The following is a 27107-nucleotide window of genomic DNA, read 5'->3' on the forward strand; positions in this document are numbered from 1 at the left end:
TGACATCGTCCCCACACCCAAGAGGGATAGAGGGGAAGAGAGGGCCTGGTGTCCTCTGGGAGTGGGAAGGTACGTGAGAGAGAAAACTCTTTCAGTTGACCTCTCTTTCGTCTGCTTTTCCATACTCTGCTTCTCTGATATAAAGATGTCAGACCTGATTAAGGACAGATCATTCTGAAAGTATGTCCTAGAAACATGAACAGATTTTTGTGCGTTGTTAGCACCCTTAAATATAGTCTTATGATACCTCAGTGGGAAACAGCTCTTGCTAGCCATTCCTGGGGACTCTCCAGCAAGACTGGGCTGCCACATGCAGATGACAGCACCATAATGTATGTTGTGTGGGATTTTTTCTTGTATTACCAATGTCCAGTAAATTCTCTGTGCCCACACACCTTTCTAAGTCACCTGCTGTTGTGATCCTTGATGTTTCACATGACAAATAAGAGCTCTTCAGCATTAAAGTGCTTTCTTTTTTGGTGTCTCTGAAGTATTTTTCCTATCTATTTTAGAGGAAACAATGTTCTGAAATGTGTACTGAGATCAGTGCATGTTCCATATTTACATCTCTTTTAAGGGAAACTAGAATTTGTATGCTGGTAAGCATATATATGTGCTGGCACTGAAGCCAGTGAGTCAATCACCTGAGCTGAGCTCTTTGCTGTTGTTTTCCTCCTGTAAGAAGCTATGTCCAAGTGTCCCATGCAGACCATTACATTGGAGTTGTACTCCAGAGGATGTAGTGAAGTGTCTGCTGCTTCCTTTGAATAATCCCAAGCACTAATTGTTCCCACAGCCAAATGATATGAGGCATTTGATTTAGGATCCAATGTAGCACAATAAGAAACAACTCTTCTGCTAGCTGGAACAAGGGACTTTCAACATCATGTGCCAACAGTGGCATTTCAGCTTTGCTTCTCAAGTTAGAATGCTTTTTAAAATTTTGAAGCCTCTTCCTTGATTTTCATTTTCTTTTTTTCCTTTGTCTTCTACTCTGCCTGTCTTCTAGGACAGAACTTATCTCAGTGAGAGTAGATTAATGTAGTTTGAAAGCGAGCTCTAGATGTTATCAATCCTAAGCTCCTGCATACAGCAGGGCTAGCTTCCAACTTGCATAGGGTGTTCACACATGGTAAAGAAAAGTAGGGGATATTTTCCTGTTTCAAGATTTTGCTTGCATTAATATCCTTACTCTAGTGTACTTAGGTGTTCAGTTCATCACTTGACAAAATTTAGGCAGGGAACCTGCACGTAGTGGAATGCCAGGCCTTGGTTTCCAAAGGCATATTGGTCCATTTGGTTTACTCTTCACTGGGACAAAGACTTATGTTAAAATAATACAGTAAAAGAGAAAAACAAAATGGGATTTATCTCCTTAAGTAGTTATTTGCAGTGTGGGAAAAGTAATTTTTTTTTTTTCAAATGTAAATGGCCTATGTAATGATAATTTGTTCTAGTCTCAAGCAGAAGAAACCCTCATCTGGTTTATCTTTATGTGGCTCATGCCTTTGTCATGCACCCTGTTGTTTACAAGCTTTCTCAACTGTTTTGTTCCAGCCTTCTTTCCTTTATTCAACCCTGTTATTCTGCTGGGATTATTACTTTCTTCAGTATTATTTTCTGATTATATTTTTATTTGTTTAGAATTACTGTATGATTTCTCTGTGAATCCAGACAAAGTGGTGGAACCAGTGAAGCTTAAGAGTTCTTTCTCTGATACCATCAGGAATTACGGGAAAATATTTCTTGCAGCAGACCTGTAAAACTGCAGAACTGCAGGACTTGTGTCCCATCTGTGTGTACCAAAGGGAATTGAGATCCTCCTCTCCTCTAGACTATTATGATTAATAAGCAGACTATTATGAGCTTTGAAAATAAAAACTATTTTGGAATAAAAGACCATAAAGTCTGAGGAGGAACATGAGCTAATGACTGCTGTCTTTGCTTTGTAATATTCTCTTGGAAATGCATCTATTTGTTTTGTTAGATTTGGAAACAGTGCTCTTTCCTCTTCCTTTTTCTTTCTGTATGCCTGATCCTTTTGTTGACAAGCCAGTGACTTGCCATCATAGATAACTCTCCATATTTATTATGTGTTTGTGGAAGAAAATCATTCCTCGTTACCCTTTCTTTGTTTCCACTGTGAAAGCAAATACTTGTTCTTTTTCTCTTTCCCCTCTGCCATCCTCAACCTCCTATAACTGCAGAAAATTGGAAGATATTGTCCTGGATTGGTTTTGTCAGCCCTTCAGAGATTAAAAACATTCCCATTTCCTCACTCTGTCCACCTGTGACAGTGTCTTGCTGCTTTCTCAATAGCTCTTGATGGCTTTGTTCTTTACAACTAGCTCTCTGTTCCCAAGATGAAGTTCACCACAGACTAGAGAAAGGTGATATCACCACTTTGCTCTGCAGGCTCTTTGCCATCTTGTTTGCATTTCCTTGCAGGGCTGTATCAAATAAAAAGAACATTAAGTTTCCAGTTACCTACTATTTCCTTCCAGTTACTCAGAAGCCTACTTTGTACTACTTACACTGCTTTCTTTATTACCCACTGTTGACAACTGTAATGCAAGTCTATGTTCTGAGGTGTCTTACTCAAATGGTTTTATGATATTTAGTACCTTTCCTCAGCTGTATTACATCCTATTTGAAAACCTACATTACCCAAACTTATTTAACAAGTGGTATTACTTTGACAGGGCATGGCAAGTTAGCACTTTTCCTGTATGTGTCATGAGAGATGAGATGGGAGACCTCAAGCACAGAGCTCATTGCCTTAGTGATGTTTTAAGACATGAGACATAAGATGCTCTTAGAGTGAGGCTTGTCCAATCCTGCCCAGAAGGTCTGGAGAGGATGCATGGCACTGAGTGTGTCTGTCACAGTTCTACCTGCATAATGCAGATTTGCTCTGCCTGTCACTGAGTGCTTGTGCCTGATTTTTTTTCAATCACTTGCACTTTCTCCTTTTGGGAAATGGCAGAAGATGGTTGTGGAATGGAAGACCAGATCTAGACATATGGCCTGGAAACCGTAGTTCCTTCCTGTCCCCCTTTGCAGTTCCCAGAAGTTGTTGCTTGAAAGTTGGAATCATGTTCTTCATCAGTTATAATGCATTCCTTGTTCACAAGAATGCTCCACCACCAGTGCTATCCATTCCTCTCCTGGAATGACTGTGTAGAACTGAGAGAATGGTTTAGTGCCCGTGTCTGTTAATTTCTTGATCTCTTCATTCTCCTCTCTCCCTCAAACAAAAAAAATGAAAACTCAAGAGTTGCCTGGGTCATGGTCAGTGGCATTGTGACAGATATCTCTGGGCAACACTTTCAAACTGCATCTTTCACGTAAGGAAATCTTTAATACTAAGACTTACTTCATTCTTCCTTGGTTATGCAGAGACAGCTGGAGAGGTCACTGCATGCAGAGCCCCACTATCACCTGTGCTTTTCTTACACGTGGTTGACAGACCCAGGCTGGCCTCTGAGCTGTAGTAGATGAGTAGAAGAGGTTTACAAAACTATCCTGCCATTACTGGGCTTTGAATTAAAAGGAGTTTGTACAGGAATGTCTTTCAGAATGTTTGCAGGCTGAGTGAGCTGTTTCAAAAAAAATTGGCAACCACCTGTGATAAAGTTTTTCTTTAAATGTAATAAATTTAAGCATTTCAGAGAAATATTTACAGCACCTAGAGCCTTTATCTTGGATGTGCTTGATGTTAACAGAACTCATTCTGTGCTACCAGTGGAGAACCAGACATGAAACGATTGACTGACTAATAGGAAGATTATTCAAAGCATCTGAGTCATTTAGAAATCAAAGTCAAAAGTGACATAAGCATTGAAAAATAAGGTTTTGACTAGGCAATGAGGAAAAAGAACCCTCAGGGCTTTCTCAAATGTTTCTATAAATGATAAATAAATAACACCTTGGGAGAATTTGTCTCCAGTCTCCTAATGATTCAGTGACTGACAAATCTTTCAGCTACTGGAAATGAGTGACATTCTTCTGTATTTGAGGCTCTGTTTCCCAGGTCAGTTGAGCTGAAAATACACACCTTGGTGGTATGTGCATCCTTGCACATGTGTCAAGTTTCACTTGAAGAACCTTGGTTTTCTTGAAATTTGTCCCTCTCTCTTCCACACACATTATTCTCTAAGAAGGGGGACATGTTTCCATTTGCTCTTCCTTAAGACTTATTAGCTCCTGAAACAATTTTGCTGAAGTTGAAGTTAGATGCAGCTTCAGAAAATAAACTGGTTTGACTTTTGTGTATCAGGCAGAGAAGTTGACTTTGAAACAGCTGGCAGGCTGCAGGGGAAAGGCACTGATGTGCAGCATTGACTGTCAGCAGGGGATAACTTGCCTTAAAAGACAAAAGCCTTAATGCCTGGGGAAATGCCAGCTCATCTGATTGCTCTGTAATCTCTTTTCAGCACTGGCTGACAGAGCTGGAGATCTTTGCTATGATCTTCGCAGCTGCCATCCACGACTATGAACACACTGGAACCACAAACAACTTTCACATCCAGACACGGTGAGGCCATGGTGATGGGAGATGGAGGGGGAACCTTTGGAGAGTGACAGCACAGCCATGTAGAAAAGTGCAGGAGCTTTTGCTTTGAAGTGTTACAGGAGAACAATTGGCTGCCTTAGGTTGCATTTAGTTTTCCCTGGCTCAGCCATTTCCAATGGCATGTGTGTATTCCTGCTCCCTGAGCATTGTTTCAAGTTTAATAATCAGGAAAAAGGAAGGTCTGAAGTCTTTCTGTGTCAGGTTGCCAAAGAGCAATTGCTGTAGAGAGTGATGCATTTTGATGAGAGTGTAGTATTTTTTGGACTCTGAATGTTCTATCAGGCTTTTGAGTTGTTGGAAGGGAGCAGGAGAAGGTGACAGTGGCAGCAAAGATTTGAAGCGTGTAGTTTCATCTAATATCTGTGTATTATTTGGACAATTGATGTGTACTGAGAGCAATGACAGAATGTCTGGATGTCCCTGACTGACCCTGCACACTTGGGCATTTGTAAGATGCATTACATCTTACTCTAAACTATGTATATGGCTATGTTAGGTGGATCATGATGTGTATCACAGATACAGAAAGATGCATGATTTGTCCTAGCAACATCCTCAGGAAAGCTTGGGAATACAGAAGTTTCTGTGTCTGTTCTGGTGCCACTTCACATTTTACAGCTTTGTGCACACAAGAATTAGGGATCTGCTGTATTTCCCAGGGTGTTTGAGAATAATTCAAGGAAGGACAGGTGTAATTGAATTTCTGTGACATTGAGCATCAGGGGATGTAAAGGATCAGAGGAGAAAAAGATACACTCCTCTCTGGGAAGCAGAACTGAATGGGGACTGTAAGAAACAATACCTGCCATCTGTAGTCCTGAACTTCCAGCAAGACCTTTGCCTCAGACCAGATTAGTCATTCCTTAATCTCAGATCCATGTTCTGGAGTTTAAAATAAGGCATGAAGTAGGCATGGTATCGCTCTGTCCCACTGACAGTTGCCCTCCCAGACAATGTAGCCTAGAGCACAGATGGCAGCCAGCAGTTCAGTGATGTCTTGCTTACAGGCAGTTTGCTGTTCTGGAAACGAAACTGGGACACATCTTGCAATTGGTCCCTTGGGTACACTCAGGCTTTCGTAGGAGAGCAGCATCCCCAAGAGCTGGAGAAGAGCCTCATAATTCAACTAGCGGGGAGCCTCAGGTGATGGAATAGATTTTGTGGTGAATTTTGGTCTTTAGCTTTCTTTTACTGAGTAACAGCAATGAACAAAGTATTCCGTGACTCTTAAAATGTTTGTAGCTAATGAAAGGCAAACTTTGGAATGGGAGGTTCTTTAGACATTAAAGAGACATACCCTATCCTGTGTTTTCCTTTAAATGCTAGGTCAGACTCAGCCATTCTATATAATGACCGGTCTGTGCTTGAAAATCACCACGTTAGTGCTGCATACCGCCTTTTGCAAGATGATGAAGAGATGAATATTTTATCTAATCTCTCAAAGGATGACTGGAGGTAAGAATTAACATGATGGCTGCCTAGGAACATTGTGGAGTCATTGTAGGCTGCCATTACTTTGTTTGAATGGCAGTAGGCATTGTTATATGTTACTTATTTGTATTTCTATTGCTCCAAGGAAAAAGGCTTTAAAAAGTGTTTGCCCTGCTTATTTCACCTTTGGGTTTTCACCTTTGGTAGTGGGACTAGACTCAATAATGATCGATTAAAGCATACAAATTGACTCCTGTGTAATTTCAAAGTCTCACAAAGGCATCCTTTGTACTCATCCATTTGTAATTGAGCATAGAGCTGGCCTGCTGTTTGTTAATTATAAAGCATAAACATAACCTTTCTTTAATTTGACACTTTCTACCTGGAGATTATAAATAGGACTTAATGCAAAAAAACTCCAGTCCAAGGAGCATAAATCTGTACTATACTATACTGTATTATATATGCCAAGGTGATGGAAGAAGCTGTAATTTAAGATCAACCTCATGCAACAGAGCTTTTATGTGTCAAAGTCAGCCCATGGTTTGCTTTCTAATAGCAGATAGTTCAAACTGATGAGGGCTTTCTGGTTTTATAAGGTTTTTTGAACTCCAAAGGGTGGGATTTCAGTGTGATAGAGAGGAAGAAACCTTCTCCATGGTCTTTCTCATGGGAGAGGAAGCAACCTGTAGGATAATATCTGACCCACGGTGCTTCCCACATACACTTAAATGTGTTTCAGAGCTGAGCAGTCAGTTCATCTTCTTTTAAGATAAATGTGGAGGAATGAGCTCTTCTCTGAGACCTGGCTTCTAGCAGGCTGGTCAGTGAAGGCTCTGCTTGCTGATCTGTTGAGCCTGAATTTCCTGTTTCTTTCAACTTGTGGTCAGTGACAATCCTATAGCTGAACAGCAGGAATAAAGCTCAGGAACTTACATCGCTGATTTCAGTCAATGTGAGTGTTGTGGAGGAATGGCTCGAGAAGTTCTGTCCCCCAATATAGGAGAGTCTCATGGTGGGCAACAAGTAGGAACTTAAAAAGAAATCCTGGAACTGCATTGAGGTGTTAAAAATCAAATTTATTTTTTTAGCTACAGCTGGTGATGCCTTGTCAAATATTGGCAGCAAATTACTGCTTCCTTTTATGTTGGCGAGGGAAATGCAAGGAACTAACTGGCTAGCAACAGCAGCCATAAAGCCACTGCCTAACAGCAGCTAGTTGAGTATGCTTCATTGCATAGATACGTCTGTCTTTAGGAGAGTGGTTCTGCTTTGGGGTTTTAAACTGTTTTTGCTTGAATCAAAAATAGCTTCAGATATTTCTCATTGATGCTGTAGTGTCAGCATATGTGTTCCATTGAGGCAATATGCTTAGACCCAAAGTTTCAAGGGTTAATCCATCTATTTAAGAAATATTGTAACTGCCTGAGCAAAAATATTGTGTGTTTTGAATTATTTGTTTTTTCTCAAGTAAGGCTTTATTATTTTGTAGCTGCCAACCAAGCAGCAGCTGCAGAATAGACACACATCTGTATGTGCCCATAATTCCAAGGTGTTGTGATTTTTGTGCGCTCTTACTTTTGACTGGCAGTGTGAAATCCCATAGGAAAAAATTTGGGAAGCACTGGAAAGATCATCTGGCTTCAGCAGGATCTGAGGTGTTGAGAAGAAGAAGGAGAAGGCCAGAGTTTCCCAGGCTGGCATACAAAAAGAGGAGCCTCAGTACTGAAGGATGCTTTGGGAAACTACTAAAATAGATTGTTTTTGTGGACATGCCTGGTAAATCTCTCTCAGCAAAAGGTCTGAGTGATGATTTTTGGAAAGCAAATTCAAATGTACCTTTTTGAGTTGAGATATCGCTCCTTTTTTCACATTCCTAGTAAGAAAAGATCTGTTGGTCAGTGGATTTTGCAATCCTCAATGTTATATGGATTTTCTTGCTTTTGGAATATTCAATTATCCAGTTAGGAAATGTATGTTCAGGAAAGAAACATGTAAACTTTTTACTATTGGAAAGTAAATGGTCAGAGTTTTTCTAAGTAAAGCAGATGAGACCAAAAGAGACTACAGTTAAGGAGAAAAGAGCTGAATACTTGCTAGCACTTTAACTACTTTTTTTTCTCCATTTAAAAAATCATCTCTTCCTTATTGAGTCTTTGAAAATCTGTTGAGTTGCCTCATTTCATGAATCCCCTTTGTATGAGTCAACAGCAAGTAAATGAAGAACTTACAACAAAATTGCAGTGAGTCAAGAAAATAGACTGCAAAGTGAACAGACACTTTACAAAATAAATCTTACAGATGTCGTATATAGATGTCTTATAGATGTGTAGACATCTTACAGATGACTTTTCTGATGTCTTTAACAATGCACCGTCTGACATTGTTAGTAATTTCCATACAGTTTGTAGAAACAGGATATGTTTACCATGAGCCCTTTGCCATCAAGTACAGGATTAAAAAGGCATCTGGAAAATGTTTAGCTCCTTAACTGTGTATTGGAATACAGGTTTGGGAAGTAACCCTTTTCTTGTACAAGTTTGTTTCTATTAGTTCAGGATGGGCACATGCATCTTCTGTTACACCTTTAGTGAGAATTAACCATTGGAAATGTTTCCTTGAGTGTAGTGTGTTTTCCTGTTCACTTCCATGGGATAAAGGACTGAGACTTCAAGGGGACAACATGAGCAAAATGGCTCACTTCAGGGGATGATACTGTTGGTTCCTAGCACAGAGATTACGTGATCTAAAATGGCCTTTTTTTGATTCCTTTCCTATGAGTTCAAAGGGATGTGAATCCTTCACTAGGATACAGTTCTAAGTTAGATGCTGATATGGAACAAAGATACATCCAATAAAGAATCCAAGAAAATGATGCAATGTTCTTGGAGGCAAGAAAGGTAAAAACATGAAGTAATTATTCTAAAGAGCCACTGAAGATATTTGCCAGGTGGATCAATGCAAGGCTTGGAAATGTTTAGATGTAAAGTCAGCCTGAGTCTATCCTGGCAATTAGTAAAGACATTATAAAACTGTCCTTGCTTATGAACCTATGCTAGATACGATGGTTACACCTGAATCATCTGCAGAACGTTGAATAGAAAACAAAAAATCCTGTGACATTGGCTTCAGGATGAGTTATTTTTTAGCATGTGACAGTAGTAAACCAGGAAATTCATTTCATGTTTCCCTCTTCTGAAAAGTTTTTTTCTGACTCTGTTCCCTGACAACCTGCTATCTCCACCTAACTGTTACTTTCCCTGATTCTTCAAGGGTTATGAAAAGGCTTGGGCAAGTTATCTTAGAGTTTATTTCCAGGTTTGGTAACTTGTAACCTTTTTCTCAGTGGTAGGTTGTAGGTGTGAGAATGTGATGCCTCTGTAGCTCATGGCCTCGGGTGTTGGATGTGTATTCTACCATGAGAGAAAACATCTGGAAATGTAATGAGAAATCTTAATATCCCTAATTAGTCAGCCAGGACTCTATAAAAGACTGAGAGTACACAAGGGATCTTCCTTTGAGGAAACCTGCAATAAAACCTGTTTTTCCAAAGCCCATTGACCCAGCCAGACATTGTCCCACACTGTCCACTGGTCTCCAATGGCCTCCAGTGATGTCCAGTGATCTCCAATGGTCTCCCTCATTGTCCAGCAGTGTCCGGTGGTCTCCAGCAGCACCCAGCAGTCTCCAGTGATGTTGCCGATCTCCCTCAGTCTCCAGCAATGTCAAGTGGTCTCCAAAAGTCTCCGTTTGGTCCCCTTGAACTCCTCCTTGTGCTATGGGGCTGCCAGCCAAATATGCCAGCCCCTGTCCTCACCTCTGGCCCAGGGCTCAGGGCAAAGAAGCTGCCCCCCTTGTTGATGGGCAGCAGTGGAGGGTGGTAAAGCAGTGCTCATCTGCAGCTTGACATCTGGGTGATGATCCTGAGAAACAGCCTGCCAAGTGCTGGTGTGAGAGAGCCTTTCTTGGAATTTTGCAGTTTGTTTTTGAACTTAGCTTTATCTGTCTTTATTGCCACCCATTGGTACCTGAATTGAGAGCCATCAGAGGACAGCCACTCCTGCCTGGATTTGTCACCCTCACACTGACAAAATACCACCTTGAGGCTCCAATAACCTTGGTGGGGCTCGAGAGGAGTCTAGGTATCATTGTGGTCTCAGGCAGTGTCCACACTGTCCAGCACTCTCCGATGGTTTCCAATGACATCTCTTGGCCTCTGGTGGTCTCCCTCAATCTTCAGTGACATCCACCAGCGTTCTCCCTCAGTCTGCAGTGATGTTGTGGGTCTCTGGTGGTCTCCAGTAGTCTCTGTTGGATTCCCTTGGGCTTCTCCTGCAGCTGTGGGGCTGATGAATGAATATGGCAGCCTCTCTTCTTTTTTCTGGCCCAGAGCTGAGGGCAGAGGAGCTGCCCCCATTCTGGAGCAGCAGGTAAAGCAGGGTTTATCTGCAGCTTGACATGTGGGTGATGTTCCTGAGGAGCAGCCTGCTGGATGCTGTGTGAGTTGCCCATGTGTGGCTCATGGTGGTGGCACCACTTGATGGGCCTTGTTGGCTTGGAGGGTCCCTGAGAGCCCCTGGCGGTCACGTGGCGCTTTGGGCACTTGTTGCTGGAGACACCTGGCTGTTGGGATTTTGTGCCCTGTGGGATGGCAGCTTTCTGAGGTGGATCCACCTCTATGGGTTGTGCAATGTGTTGAAGTGGATCCGCCTATGTGGGGTCCTCACTGTTCTGTGGCAGACTGACCACTGGTTTCCCTCACCTGCCAGCCCTGCTGCCGTTGGCCACGTGGTTCTGGTTTTAGGACTGAGAGGCGTCCTCAGATGTTCCAGTGACCTCCCTTCGCTTTGCTGCCTGTGGCCTCTCTCCTGGCTTTGCTGCCTTCTCCTCTGCCCAGCAGGCTTGGTGTCAGAGCTATGGCTGCTGGGCGAGCTGTGGGCCAACTGCTGCCGTGTCTCCTGCCTAAGGGAAGGCAGCTGCTGTCACCAACAGACACTGCTGGAGCTCAGGCAGTTCCATATTTACATCTCTGTGAGGGAAACTAGAATTTGTGGGCTTGTGAGCATATATATGTGCTGGCACTGAAGCCAGTGACTCAATCAACTGAGCTGAGCCCTTTGCTTTTGTTTTCCTCCTGTAAGCAACTATGTCCAAGTTTCCCATGCAGACCATCATGATGGAGTTGCACTCCAGAGGATGTAGTGAAGTGTCTGCTGCTTCCCACGAATAACCCAGAGCACTAGTTCCCACACCATAATCACAACCCTTTGTTATAAAAGTTTGTTTCTATGCATGCAGATTCTCCATTCCTACCTCTCTTTGTTCGCGTTGACAGAGAGGTTTTTGCTGCTGGGAATGAACCAGACCAGTAAACTGACCCAGACCAAGTTAAAAACAGAATTCAGAATAATTTGAAATGTTTGTTTTTAGCCACCACATCATCATCTTTAATGCTGTTGGCTGTGTACCTGGTTGTACATAAGGGTGGGATGGAGGAGATAGGTGTACTGCGGTAAGAGCTTTGCCAGTTGAAGCCATCTTTAATGCATGTTCAGAGCTTGTGTGGTTTGACTCATGAAGTGCCACCTGTGGTATTGGGCAAGCACAGCAGTTTTGGATCTCTACAGAATGGTGGCCTGGGGCTGGAACTCAAGCACAGTCACCAGAGGCAAGAGAGATGCTCAAAATAGACCATGTCCTTCATGAAACATTCATGGAAAGAAGAATAGTAACTTCTATTTTTAAATGAAAGCTGAACCATTTCTGAATCTCAGAAATCCTTAGCTGGTATGTTAACCTTTCCCTGTTCTTCCTCTGGTAACTTGTGGGTAGCTGAGCTGAGAGAAAAAGAAAATATATGTGTTGTGTGCTACACCAGAATGTTCTGATACTCATCCATATTGTCTTCAGAGGAATTTCAGATGGATCCTAAATAAGTTTGTGAAATAAAAATTTGTACAGAAATTATTTGATTGAATAATGTCAATGAAGTTATGAAGTTTCTCAAAGGTCTTGACTGCATGTCTGCGTCATATATACTAGGAGATTTTTTTCTTTACATGCTGTTTTGCCTTCAGTGCTTTGTCTAAGCTTTTGTCATAGATATCGACCAGTTTTAGTCAACTGGATAGAGATACAGGTTGAAAAGTTCACCTGATTCATGCTGAGGCTTTAAATAGACTCTTTACTTTCTTCTAAGAATGACCTATAAAAGAAATCCATTTAGGAGGGTTGTGCTTAATTGGACAAAGAGTACTAATACTAATGTGCTCTTCAAAAACATCCAGCATTTCTCCTAACAAAGATTAGGCACCTGGTTTAATTTGCAGCCCTCCCACTCTTGTCTTTGTGTAGACATTCCTTCATCCTCTTCTCCATCCCTGAAAGCAGGATAATGGAAAGAGTGATATACAAAGGCAAAAGTACTGTCAATAATTTGCAGATAAGACAGCAAAAGAAACTGGATTGTACCTGATGGTGGATTTTGTGTTTCTCTTTCCTTGCTCCTCTCATGCTGCCATCCAAAAGGGAATTCAGAGCTCTAGTGATTGAGATGGTGTTGGCCACTGATATGTCCTGTCACTTCCAGCAAATCAAAGCCATGAAGAATGCTTTGCAGCAGCCAGAAGGGTGAGTCACTTCACAACAGTCTGCAGTGAGGGGCTGCATTTCAGCTGGTGCTTTGCCACTATTTCGACTTCAAAAGCACCTCTCCAGAGGCCTTCACTCTCTTTGATGTCTGCATCAATTCTCTTTCTGCTCTTGAATTTTGAATGAGTTCACTTAGGAGTAGATTGGCACCTACCTATACAGACATCTCTGTTCTATGCTGGTGGACCAAAGCTTGCAAAGATCACCATGTTCAGATTAACCTCCCTGGGCATTTCCCTTTGCATATCAGGGTAACATCAAGGACATGATCCAGCTGAGTGACCCCTACAGCCTGAATATGACTCAAGGTTATAAGACCTGCAGAACACAGCTTAGCATTGTCCTTCTGCAGATGGTATCAGCTGCCACCTCTACAAGGGTCCTGATCCGTAACCAGAGGATAAATGAAAACAACTTGAGATCCACTGAGGGAAGGGCTGGGAAATAGCAGATGGAGCAGTATGGGGAAAGCTCTTTCTTCTTCCCACTACATCACTGAGAACTGCAATATTTTGTCCACAACTCTTCTCCATAATATTCCTTTTATACTGCAGAAAGCTCTGGGTGATGGTCTTTTTTTTACCCTAGACACAGACAAGTCCAGATCCTCCTAGAATTATACCTGTATCAGACTAGAGTGTGGCTAGCCAATTGGTACTCTCAAAAGCTACAACTCTTCCAGCTATTTCAGACAGTTAAAACCTGGAATTGAAAACAAGAGTGCCCATCTCAAGAAAGCATTATTTACTGGGTTCTTGGGCTAGCAAGGTTGTGATTTTAAGAAACTGCTAGCTTTTTTTGACCTGTGTAACCAGATGCATGGCTCTCCTAACTTTCCACTAGTTATTTGGAGGGAAACATTTAACAGTTACTGCATAGATTCATCAATGCCCCTGAGATTGGATCCTAAGGACCAATTTCTCTTCTGAGCTGCGTAAAATGCAGCCCAGCTGAAAAAAGAGAGCACATCAGCTCTTCAAGCCTGCTTGAGCAGACAAGTAAGCCTGAAAAGGAGCTCAGCAAGGCTGAGCAAAATTTCTTTTTACACTTCTTAACGTCTCTTTTACAACAGGAATGATCTACGTTGGAGAAATTAGACTATCTTTCATAGTTGTCTGATTTTATGAACAAAAAAATCACTCCATTAATATCCTGGCCAAAGATTCTAATGACCTCGTTTCCCTGCTTAGGTGAGATTTTTTGTCCTTCTCCACTGCAAAAGCAGACAATTAATTTCTTTGATCCTTTTGGTTTTCAGAATTGACAAGCCGAAAGCCTTATCGCTGTTGTTACATACAGCAGATATCAGTCATCCAGCCAAGGCCTGGGATCTCCATCATCGCTGGACCATGTCTCTGCTAGAGGAGTTCTTCAGACAGGTAAAGCTCAGGAAGTTCCTCTGTATTTCTGCAGCACAGGAATTGTTGGCATAGATGTGAAAAATGCATTACCCTTACTGTAGATGAAGTGAACTGATCCAGTTTATAGCTCACAGTGGACCACCTGTTGACAGACCCACCAATCTAGACAAATCATTAAGCTCTGTGTGATAGCTATAAGCTCCCCCAGTGACTAATTAAAATCATTTAAAGAACTGCCTTTGAAAAGAAAAAGTAAAAACAAACAGAGCACTTAGGAATGTTTAGGGTACTTTTCACCAATATGAATTACTAAACTAAGCAGAAAACTAAGTGATTAATTTCCCTCCCAAGCTCAGCAACTTTGTGTTTTATAGTAAATCTGAATGCAGAAAAATAAAGCTGTATGCCAATTTTTGAAAATTTATAATAACTTTTTAGAAATGGTATCTGTTTTTAGAGGCATTGAGGGAATCCCTTCTTATTAATAAGGACATTGCAAGAATTTGGTTTGAATTGAATCTTTTGTTTTTCAAACCATGAATGGATTTGCTAAGTGGAAGCAGGTAGGTCATACCTGCAGCTGCTTCTGTGTAGCCACACAGGAGACTCATGCAAGTAGGATGATTTTCACATACCATTTAGGGAGAGCTCTGTATGTTTATGCTTTTCTAGCTCAAAATTGTACTAGATGTGTTAAAATACACCATTACTGAGTCCCCTAAAGACTGGTGGGATAATTAAGATTGACTAGATATGAGTTGACAAAAAGCACACGTTTTGGTCCTTTTTACGGGTATAATGAAGACAAAATTTTTGCTTAATGTTTTCAAAAGGATAGTTTCATTTCAGACAACAAAATATTATTTAGTTTTGAATGAAAAATGCCTCCACTTTTAGATAAAGTTTTATGTAAAACTTGGGTACTTGTTCCAAATTCTCTTCAGGAAAACTCTGAGGCTTACTGTGAAGCACAGATTTGTGTTCATTGAAGTTATTTATTACTAGATCAATAAATGCATCCCTACCTGACAACAGAAGTCCAGCACACACTCTTCTCACAAGCTGAGGAGTACCACTAGCCAGAGGGGACCATGGTGATGAGGAACTGGGCTGGCCTCAGATTAGATGTTTATTTCTTCATGCTCTTCACCTGCAGCCCCTCTCCTGTCCTTTCTGTCATGTGCTCTGCAGAGACATAAAGCCTAACTTAACCTGTATTAGTACAGGTGCCCAGCCCTATCTTGGTTTCCAAGGTTTTTGTCATGTGACCCAGGTCTTCCTCAACCAAGTAACCATGCTGCAGGTGTTAATGGTGCTTCTGAGTACAACGTTTTCTTACACTTAGCAGCTTATGGTAAGCATCTCTTAGAGCAAACATCTTGCATGAATTCATTTGTTTTACTAATCCACTTTAGCTAGCCGTTAGGGAGCTACCTGAACAGCTTGGAAGTCAAGCATCTCTCTGAGCAGTCAGAAAGACACGTAGGGGTTCCTTCCTAAAGAAAATTAGGTACTGGGGTTTTAAAGAGGTATAAGGAATAAGGGAAGAATGATGATTAGGTAAGAGCTGGCACTTAGAGATGATTTTGCTGATAGATGCAGCAGACACACTAAAGTGTCTTAGAAATTCTACTTGGAAATATTCCTGTGTTTTGTTTCTGTTTTACCCTGATATTTGTATATCAGACTCCTAATATAAAGCAGAATTGTTCTGCAATAGATGAATACCATTGCTTGTGTTCCACCCAAAACTCTAACACGACTTGTGCCCTCATTTTATGTATATTAACAAAAAAGAAAAAGAATTCAGTTCTTTTGCCTGAAGAAGTTTTTTATTAGTTTGACATTATAGCTTCCATTTGACATCAGAACATTGGCAAGAAGCTCAGCAGTTGAAGTGAGCTGCTGATTTAAGGAATCGATTCTATAGTATATTTAACAGGCTATTTAAATTGGAATGTTCAATGGGGAATATTGCAACTATGTCATCTCATATATCTTCTCTGCATAAAGAAATATGTGAATGAAACAAGTTACAGGGCTTCTTGAGAAGATGCAGCTTGAAAGACTGGAAAAAAAGTAGGATTATAAAACTTGATGTGCACCATCTCGTGATGTTAGAGAAGAACTTTCAGTTCTGAGGGCTGGAAATCGTGTTTGAATTTTTGTACTTAAGCACTTATGTAAAACATTGACAATGTCAGAATTGTAGTATCACAGAATATCAGGTTGGAAGGGACTTCAAGGATCACTTGGTCCAGCCTTTCTTGGAAAAAACATGGTCTAGGCAAGATGGCCCAGCAGTTTGTCCAGCTGAACCCCAAAGGTGTCGGGTGTTGGGGAATCCACCACTTCCCTGGAGAGATTATTCCAATGGCTAATTGTTCTCATTGTGAAGAATTTTCCTCTTGTGTCCAATAAGAATCTCTCTAGGAGTAACTTCTACCCATTACCCCTCATCTATTCCATGTGACTCCTTGTACAGGAGTCTTTGTAGCTACCCTTTTAGTGCTGGACCGTGATGATAAGGTGTCCCCTAAGCCCTCTTTTATCAAAGCTGAACAAACCCATTTCTCTCATTCGCAGTACTTTGATCATCTTTGTGGCTCTTCTCTGGACCCTCTCCAGCCTGTTCACAACTTTTTCACATAAGAGATGAAAACTGAACACAGTATTCCAGATGTGGCCTGACAACCACTGAGAGGAGTGGGATAATGGCGTCTTTATCTCTAATGATGATGCCCTTGTCAATACAGGCAATGACTAAAAAAGATATACAAAGAAGTAGAAGCGCTGACAAATCTGTCCTGACACTGATTTTTTTCCCTTGAAAGGTTTTCTCTGAGAACTGAGTTCTGCTGGGTTCTCTGGAGAAATGTTCTTGTGCTGAAGTGGGTTTTTGTTGGTGTCTAGAAGTACAAAGCAGACAGGGAAAGCTCTGAGGAAAGGTTAACTGGAATCAAGATGATTAATTCACCAACTTATTGGACTATGACTTTTTCAGACAGACTCAAATTCTCCACAGTTTATGTTGCTTTTTTATTTTAAAAAAACCCAACAAAACAACAAAATAAAAACTTAATTAAAATGAGAGGCTCTTACAGTCCTGACCTAAGACATCAAAGTGTGATGTGTCTTGTCTTGTTCTGATTTCTTCTCAATTTTGTTTCTCCAGGGTGACAAAGAAGCAGAACTAGGGCTTCCCTTCTCTCCACTGTGTGATCGCAAGTCTACTATGGTTGCTCAGTCTCAAATAGGTATGTCCCTTCTGGTGCATGTAGACTTTAAATTTCTGGTGGTGGTTCCATGCAGTAACCAAGTTGCCTCTGATATGTCTGAAGAGATGACCACAGTGCCTGCTTATGACACTACTCCGTGGCTTTGAGCTGTGAAGATGAGATGCACACGCAACATGTCAGGATATGAGTGTCATGGGTGCATGTGAAAATGTGGTGTCAGTCCCTTTGATGACCTGGGATAAACCTGTTGTGTATTTTTCCATTTGTTCCTCCCACCTTTTCCCTTTCAGTTCTTCCAGCCAACCAAGATTTTTCACTGAAGCCAAGCAAACAGCAAACCTTTTTCTGCTCCACCCATTCAGAAACAGATCTTTTTACAGACTCACCAACAGCTCTTTCTCTACCTCACCTCCAGTTACTAAGTGAAAAAGGAGGATTAGGCAACAAGCTTGGTATTTGGTGAGAAAACAAGAGAGGCTGTGTGAAGTCAACTGTTTAGGAGGCTGAGAGCAAAAACAGGCAGTGGAAAAGGTGGATTTAGGGATGGAATTTTACACCTAGGAAGCAAGTGAAATACACTAAAGAACCTGATCTAACCTCAGCTGGAGAATAGGGAGCCAAATGGAGTTACAAAAGAAAGATAACACAGACTCTAAAAACGAGGAACTGAGGCCAGAAGCAGAGAATGTATTAAAGGAAAACAAGCAAAAAATTTGAAGTATGAAATTCCTCTCGAAGAACAAGACAAGGATAACCCTGAACCTAGGAAAGTTCAGATTCACATCTGTGGCTAAGAGCCATTTCTGTTAAAAATTATTGCATTGTTCCTGTTTAGGCAAGCTATTCTCTGAAGGCCCTCATCCCAGATTTTTCTGGCTTTGGAAGTTTAGACAGTTCAGCCAAGAATCTGAACTTGAAAAGCCCCATCTGAGACTTTTAACGTTTACTCCTCTGCAACAGTCACCCAGAAGAGTGGGAATGTGTGTAGAGCACGGTGCAACTGCGTGTTCTGCCAGCAGCTGGGTGGAGGGAAGCAGCAGCAAAGCTGAAGCACTGCAGTCTCAGCTAAAACCCATATTGTGAACTCCTGGCACACTACACCTACTGCTGTGCTGTGGGAGAAAATTAACTCTTTCTCTGGATGGTGTGGAGGGAAGTACCTGCAGAGAATTCTCTTTCATATCCTTTCATATCAGCTTTCAGATATGTCCCCCACTCCTTAAAGGGAAAAGGAGTTGTATTTCCCATGAGCTCACTCTATATGGGGTTGTGTGTGCTTGGAGTTTCCCTTGTCCTCCTCTTTTGTACTCCTTTGCTCAGGAAGGCCAGGAGAGCCAAGAAACTTCTGCACCAATGCCCCTTGTGTCAAGCCACTGCAAAATTAGTGCCGAATTAAACCATCCCCAACACAATTCCACCTTATAAAAGAGGCACTTGTCAGTATGCAAAGACAGCCTTGTTTACTCATATACTATTTGTCATTGTGTTTGATTTGTGCAGTTTAGTAATCCATTGACATTAATAGGTTACTCTCTATAAATCTTGCCTTCTAACATGATAAAATTTTTCTCAGTCTGCTGCACATATTGGCAGTATCTTTCTATAACGTCTCCTTTGTTAAATCAAAACCTCTTACATTTTCTGGCTGTCTGCTTTCAAAGTTGTAGACTAGATTTTCAGACAATCTATTCCCATTCATTTATTTACCCGATTAATAGCCTTAACAAGTTGTTCTCTGGAATAGTAATTACTATGTTTGCAAAAGTAAGTTCTTATTGAGTTCCAAATTTTGCTATTATCTGCAGCAAGCGTCAATCAGTTCCTACAAATAAAAACCTGCTGTCCTTTATGAAATAAAATTGTGTTCTTGCTTCTGCCAGGGACAGAGCCTGGAAATTCTGTTGTGGTGACTGAACTTGTTTGTAGTTGCTGATTTGCTGCTTTAAGGTCACTGTAGATACAGCAACAGTGGGCAAGCATCCTCATTAGCAAAAGATTTTCACAAATGGAGACTGAAGATTTTGCAGTATGGGCTTTTTCACTGAAATGATGCAATGTAACAGCAAAAACTTCACCAAAATGAACGTTGTTTCTCTTGTGTTGCTTCAGTGTGTGAAGAAATTGTTCAGAGTTTAAACTGATAATTAAAAAAAACCCCACCTGAATATCAAATAATGAACCTGGCTTTCAAAACCTGTTCATATTAATAACCAAAGTATCATCTTTTGAATAGGATGAATTGGGTAAATATTTCTGTACCACAGTGAAGTACAGAAATCAGGAGAGGTTCATATCCAGAAATCAGGATGCTTGTCAGAGTCACACAGACAAACTGCAAAGAAAACCAGACCAAGACTTGTATTTCTTAACAAGAATATCAGGAGTTAAAGCTTCTCTGTCTATCTCAGACTGTAGGAAGATTGTTTGACTGGAGATCAGTCTGTGTTGTCATTTTCTTCTGCAGCTAATAAATGTAGCAGCAGCATAGGGTTTTTTTGTCCTTTGGTAAGAAAGAAAATTACAGCTTCAGAAAACATTGGATAAAGGCTGATGAGTGCATGCTGATGATTCTGTCTTCTAGTCAGTGTTTGGCATGATTGTGTTCTCAGGTGAAACAAACGAACACAACAAATGTGCCTGGAATCTACCCTCAGCATGCAATGTAAATTGGTAAAATTGTCTTAGTCACTGGGGTACAGAAGTATTTACCGTGCTCATTTTGTTGAAGAGGAGAAAGGATGATAAAATGGTCATTAGTATTAGTAGGTTTTAAAACTCAGGTTCATTATTGGATATTTGGGGTTTTTAATTATCGAACTAAATCACCATGTTTAAATCACTGTGTCTTTAGACAGGAAGACAGACAACATGAGAGGAGGCACTTGGGAATGTGGTGAAAGTTACATAGTTATTAATGAAGTCTTAAGTTTTGTTTCTGCAATAGCAGATTCCGTTTCCCAGCTTTTATTATGATCCCAATTTTAAAGTAAAATAGTTAAATAACTTCCTTACGTTACAGGGAATAGAGGAAAAAATTCCACTTGTCAAAGAAAAGTTCTCCCAGGTCTTTGATTTTATTTACCTGTGTTCACTTGTTGTACCTCTGCCCCTCTTTTTTGTTGATAAAGTGCAAGATTCTCCCAGGGAAAACTCGTTTCTTAGACATGTAGAACTGGACCTTGTATTAATGTCCAAATGTTGAGTACCTCAGCTAGTGGATCCCACCACCTCACTGCTGAGGTTAGAGACAGAATCATGTGTCTGATGTCAGGGTTATTAGTGGTGATGGAGCAAATGGCAGTGGTATTACTTGTCAAGCAGAACTGACAAAGTGACATGGGTTTCTTTGGTCATTGAGTGGTACGTTTGTTTTTTTGAATGAAGTGGAATATATAGATAGGAAGGCACATGCAGATATGTAGATCAAGTTCTCATCATCCTCAGGATTCCTGTGGCACACTGAACACTGTTCTCAGTCAGTACAATTTCCAGTGTTTTTAAAAATGCTATGAACTTTACTGGGATTATCTGGGCTGTGATCTAGCACATAGCTTCCTGTCATGGCTTTATACTGCATGTATTTCTGATTAACTCCCTGGGAGGAAGGGACTTCTGGGAGGCAAATTATTCAGATGTTCAGATAAAACTGAATACATATTTCCTCCAGATTTACAGAATGTTGATATGAAGTTCTGAGAACTTGCAAGTAATGTTTTTAATTTGGCTAGGCATGGAAATGCACCTAAATTCCCATCCTTTTAGAGATTTAGCAAAAATCAAGGGAAGGAAATGAAACTAGAAGAGTGCTCAACTGCTTTGTGCTCAAGGTGTGGATCAAAGCATCTGTGAATTCAGGTGCCTGGCCCATGTAGCCTCTTCTTTTGTTGTTCTGTTATCACCTAGAATCACTAGCCTAAGTTAGAGAAACATATCTTGACAAGTCTGAGGAAAACATAGTATTATGAATGTATAATTGTTAACAAATCATTAAAATTGGTAACAGTTGGGAAAGACCTGAATCCCAGTGTGCCTTGGGAGGGATTAAGGACATCATCATTTTCTTGACTACCTGAAGCACTAAGAAAATTGCTAGAATAAACAAGTGAGAATTTAGGGTAAGGTGTAAGATACTGACTGGAAGCTCCTCACTCAGTATATTCCTGTATATTGAGGTAGGGATTATGTGGCCCTTAATTTTTTTCATTTCCTTATTTTTAAAAAAATGGGAGGAAAAGCATCTAAATCTGTTTTATTATCAACAAGAACAAGCTGTCTGAGCACTGAGGAGGGAATATTCACAGCAACCCACTGATGTGTGGTAAGGGAGGTTTGTGTGTAACTGTAAACCAGCAAAGCTTACCAGTATTATTACTGTTATAATAACTTTCTGCTTTTAGAGAGTTCATCTTTGAAACTGGATTTTATTCAAATCCGCTAGGAATTTGGCTTAAGTATCACATTCTTCATATAAAGCAAGTTCTGATGCATCTGTTTATGTTTTGATTTGCCACAGTTTCTTTCCAGTGTTTACGTAGGTACTTTTTATTGCATGCTAGATCCAGGCTCTTGGGTCAGGGATTAACATTGAACTCCATTTTCCCTTTCTGGGATTTGCCTGTCCCTCTTTCGGGATTTCATTTTTTTACTGTCTTTTACAGTGTGGTTGTCTGTGATCACTGAAGCAGTGACTTACATAGATCCTTCTCTGGCCTGCTTGACTCTGCTTGTCTCTCTGCTCAGGTTTCATTGATTTCATCGTGGAACCAACTTTTACTGTGCTGACCGACATGACGGAGAAGATTGTGACTCCGCTGATCGATGAAGCTTCCCGCTCTGGCATGTCCGGGTTCAGGCGTTCCAGGTTAATAACCACACCCTCTCCCCTCACTCTGCATGTGCTGCTGTTGTGCCCAACTCCCCCCACTTCCCCCTGACAGCACAGGTCTTCCATGTAGCTTAGAGCCCCACATCCACACTGCCAGTGCTGCAGCTCACCTTGTATGACCTTGATGCAGGGAAACGCCAGCCCAGGGGATGGCAAAGAGGGAGGCTGGCATAAACTTGAGCCATGCCTTCAAAGGTAGCGAGCCCAAATGATTGTAGCCATGCCATCAGCTGAACTTGAGAGCTCTTTCAGTTACTAACGTCAAAGATGAGGTAGAGGGAGGACATTTAGGTGCTGGAGTGTGTCCAGAGATGGGCAATGAAGATGGTGAAGGGTCTTGAGAACAAGTCTGATGAGGAGGAGCTGAGGGAGCCTAGACAAGAGGAGGCTGAAGGGACACATGATCACTCTGTACTCTGTGCCAAGGGAGGCTTAGATTGGAGATTATGAGAAACTTTTTCACCAAGAGAGTTATTCCGCATTGGAAATGGCTGCCCAGGGAGGTGGTGGAGTCACCATCCCTGGAGATATTCAAAAGACACATAAATGAGGGATATGGTTTAGTGATGAGCTTGACAGTGTGAGGTGAGTAGTTGGACTCAGTTCCAATCAAAATGATTCAATGATTCTGTAAACTAGATCGCAATACCAAAGAGGACTGGGAAACACAAGCACCCTTTAGTGACAGTGTTTAGGGTTATGCAAATGTGTAAAATACCACCAGAATTCACCTGAATAGATGTAAGGAGTCTTGGCCCATTCAACCTGCTCTGCTATTGGAGAGAAACTACTTTTTCAGTAGTTTTGTAGACAAGAGCAGGTGCTGGGATTCAAATACCACACGGCTAGTGCACCCTAGAGTAAGGACTATCAAGTCAGGATTCCCTCTCAGGCGACTTCTTTACTATTCTGCTGTTACACAAAGAACAAGCACTAATATCTGTGTCAGTTGTCTTGCTGCCTTTATTAAAATGTGCAGAACAAAGTGCCCATCAACTATAAAGTCTGTAAGTGAAATAAGTGCTGAAATGATTTCAGCCTCAGCTGAGGTCACCAAGCCCTGAACAGAGTTTGGTCTCCTGTGCTTTGCCTAATGGCTCTGACTGGTGAATTTTAGGAGGCTCCTCCTTTGACATATTTGATTTCTATCATTGTCTGACTCTCCAATGAATATTTGGGGAGTCAAGATGCACAGCAAAGGTAATAGCAAAACTGTTTTCTAGGCTTAGAGTCACCATTTCTTCTTAACTGTATTTAGGTGTATGATTTCTTCTGTGTTTTGTGATCTTGTGTCCCAGTCTGAATAGCATTAATCCCTCCGAAGTTAAAAGATCAAGTGTCAAGAGCACTGGGTCCGAAGGAAGTGCCTCACTCAACTGCTCCATACTCACTGTGGACTTCAAATGTTTTAAAGCCACCTGGACTGAGGTGGTGCAGCAGAACCGGGAGAAATGGAAAGCTCAAGCCACCAAAGGTAACAGCCAGACTTCTTAGGGAAAGAATAAAAATTCTTTGACCTCTTCTTCAATCAAATTATTCTCCAAGTAAGCAGTGTTAGCTCAAAAGAATCTGCTTTCCAAGGTCAACAGCCTACACTGATTTCAGAAAGATGGGAATATTCCTACTCACCTGTGCCTTATACTCTCCTTACATGGTGTAAATGTGTGATGAAGAGGATGTGGACAATGGGAGGAAAAGAATTTATAAAGGAATTTCCCTAAAGTCATGAGTCAAACTCAGAAAGGGTGCAAAAATAGCTGGCACAACATTAATAGAGATAGATTATCAATTGTTCACTGTTAACAGTTCAGAGGACAAGGACAGGATATTCTGAATTCCTCGCTGGTTTCATATTTCTAGTTGTTAACTTGGATAATGAATTTGGAACTGTGCTGCAAATGCTCATGATGCCGTGAATCTGAGGAGGACTGCAGGTACTTAGAAGAATCTGAGGGCAGAGTTGGTTGCAAGTTGACCAGGGTTCAATACTGTCATGCTACTGAAAAAAACAACCCCCCGAAAACAGCCCCCCAAAAACTGAACCAGACCTTGGTTTTAAGACCCCTTCGGCATTGTTGCTGTGTTTCCAGCAGTAGCAAGCCCCCACCAGCAGTTCTGTATCAGTTTTGGCCACTGCAGTTCAGGAAACATATGGAGCAGTTGCAGACAGTACAGTACAGGAATGCAAATGATGGTACTTGATGTTTGTAGCTGAGAACGTTTATAGCTGAAAGCAGTTTTCTGACAAATACTGCAGCTGCAAATAAGGGAATGATTTTTTTTCTTCAAATATCCTGGGCTGTTAAGAGGAGAAAAAATTGGCAGGTGATTATAAACTGACAATAAGTTAGACATTGGCAGATCTCTGTTGTTGGAGATCTTTTGGAACTAATGAAGGCCATCTGTTGAGAATGACTTAGGTATAACTGCCCCTTGCTTCCAGGGACTGGATCATTGCCCAAGGACTCCTTGAGCCCTCAGGCCATTTAGCCCAGTTTTAGAACCAAAAAAAGAGGAATGTATCACTGATTTTTTTTTTCCCCCTTCATGAAACTGTTTGTTATATGATTTCTTCTCTGAGTTGAATTCTTGTTACTCAAACCCTTATTCAACAGAGTTGCTGTATTTCACATAAATGGAAAGAGTTTGATTTTAATGGCCTTGGCTACAGGATTGATGGAAGATTTGGTAGTTCTCCTGTTTGCCTGAGCAGATTGTTGCTCTGTAACTGAAAGGCCTGTCTAAAAGTGCAGGAAGACACACATTATTATTCAAATTAAGTTTTCCTTCATGATTAAAACTTGAAATTCAGGAAGGCCTTTCTAGGCATTCTATGGAAATGAAAACAAAAATGTGATTAAAAATCTCCTTTTTTGCCAGGGGCTTTTTTGGTTTTTTAAATTGATATTTACTGTTTCATGGATCTTTATGGATCAAACAAATTAAAGAAGGGACATGTACTTGGTGAAGGATCTAGAGCAGAGTCCTCTGAGAAGGAGGCTGAGGAGAGACCTTCTCCCTCTCTACAGCTACCTGAAAAGGCTGTAGTGAGCTGGGGATCAGTCTGCTCCCTCAGGCTACAAATGACAAGACAAAGGGAAATGGCCTGTAGTTGCAACAGGGGAGGTTTAAATATGATATTAGGACAAATTTCTTAACTGAAATTGTTGTCAAGCATTGGAACAGGCTGCCCTAAGTCACCATCCCTGGAGGTATTTAAAAGCAGTGGTGCTTAGGGGTATGGTTAGTTGTGGCTGTGTTAGTGCTGGGTTAATGGTCAACTCAGTCATCTTAAAGGTCTTTTCCAACCTACATGTGACTGTGTGGAAACTAACTAAACAAGCAAAGCATGTGACATGGTCAGTGTCTCACAGTAAAGGGATAGTGAGTAAAAGAAACCAGTACACTTAACTAGTGTTAAGGATTTCATTTCAGCAGGTACCATACTTATTTACTACTCTACTAAGGCTACAATCACAGAATCGCAGAATGGTAGGCATTGGACAGAACCTGTAGAGATCATCCAGTCCAACCCCCCTGCATAAGCAGATCCACCTAGATCAGGTCACACAGGAACATGTCCGGGTGGGTTTTGAAAACATCCAGAGAAGGAGGCTCCAGACACTCCCTGGACAGCTTGTGTCAGGGCTTCCACTCTTTAAAGTATTGTAAAGTGTTTGTACAAGTGCTTTACATGTAAAGTACTTATTTAAGTAAGATCTACTAGAAAAATATTCCTACCCACAAGGGACACCTATGGGGAGATAAATGAAACATATCTTACATCTCACCTAAAACAAATATGTGGAATAGATCCAAATAGATTCTGGATATTAACTTTTAAATGTGCTTTGTACCCACTTGCAGTGACTGCTTTGCATAAGGACTTTTTTTCTAAATATGCACATGTAAATGTCAAGTTATGATTCAAGGGGATGTGCTCACATTGCTTAACTAATGCTGCTGCCAGTAATATGTATTGATGCAGTATTTCATATCCATTCTTTACAGAGTATTCTGATGATAAATGTTTGCTTATTAATATTTTAACTGGAGAGGAAAATAGTTTAGTTTTAATTGCCTCATAAAAAAAGTCCTTCTAGCAGTTCCTGAGGGTAGTCTATGAAGAAGCGGCTGATCTCTTGAAAGCAGAGAGCTCACCAATCTACATTATTAGACAGAGGAGCCCTTGAATAGGTCATTTTTATCTTTATCTTTCTGAGAACCTTTAGCCCTGACTAGTTGATTTACTTCATGTGTTTGCCAAACTTCATCAGTCAAGGCCTCTCTTTATAGGTCAAAGAATCAGAAAGCTGGCTTAGCTTTTGTTCATCTGAATTCATTGACTTTCACATAATTTCTGTGTTTCTGGGTTAATGTAGCATGTTATGCAAACATATTTGTTAGTTGTTGGACTCAATTGATCTTAAAGGTCTTTTCCAACCAAAATGATTCTATGGTTCTCTGATTTATACAAACGTAAGGCTCAGCGTACCTTTGTATTGGCTAGGGACTAAGGAACTGTTTTTACATTCCAGAGCCCTCACATAAAAACCTTTGCTCAGTTGCTGTCTTGCTCCTGACTTAGAGCAATTCTGTGCACTCCTTCCATCTGCCCTGCCTTTCTCAACTGCATTCAGCAGGGCCTGCCCCACATCAGCAGTTTACATTGCCCACTCTGCCAAACTGGTGTCTTGCAATGCATCGAGATGCTGAGCTGACAATACATTATTGAGAGATGACAGATAAAGCATGTAACTGTTGATTAATGACAACTAGCAACTGGGGAGGTAACCCATCTGTTACTATTGCTATTACCATTGTCATTAACATTACTAAATTATTTGTAGAATAGTGTATTCCCTTTGGTAATGGTACTGTCCCCATCAGTGAGCAGTATTTATCCTGAGTGTGGTATTTATAGAAAATTTCTTAGACTGTGTGGGTAAAGTAGGTGGGTTTAC

The 27107-nt window shown here is 41.0% G+C and overlaps 1 protein-coding gene across 3 annotated transcripts in view; it reads left to right on the forward strand.

Moving 5' to 3' along the window:
- The window catches only part of PDE1C (phosphodiesterase 1C), a 190010-nt gene that overhangs the window by 127617 nt on the left and 35286 nt on the right, over positions 1–27107 (forward strand). For all 3 annotated transcript variants that reach the window (XM_061996471.1, XM_061996473.1, XM_061996472.1), the window contains 7 exons: positions 4437–4537; positions 5903–6031; positions 12536–12637; positions 13917–14037; positions 17195–17276; positions 21999–22119; positions 23442–23617. In XM_061996471.1, coding sequence (XP_061852455.1) covers positions 4437–4537; positions 5903–6031; positions 12536–12637; positions 13917–14037; positions 17195–17276; positions 21999–22119; positions 23442–23617 — 832 coding nt within the window. The remainder of the gene's footprint in view (positions 1–4436; positions 4538–5902; positions 6032–12535; positions 12638–13916; positions 14038–17194; positions 17277–21998; positions 22120–23441; positions 23618–27107) is intronic.

The sequence above is a fragment of the Colius striatus genome, chromosome 5 (assembly GCF_028858725.1).
Source record: "Colius striatus isolate bColStr4 chromosome 5, bColStr4.1.hap1, whole genome shotgun sequence".
Lineage (NCBI taxonomy): Eukaryota > Metazoa > Chordata > Aves > Coliiformes > Coliidae > Colius > Colius striatus.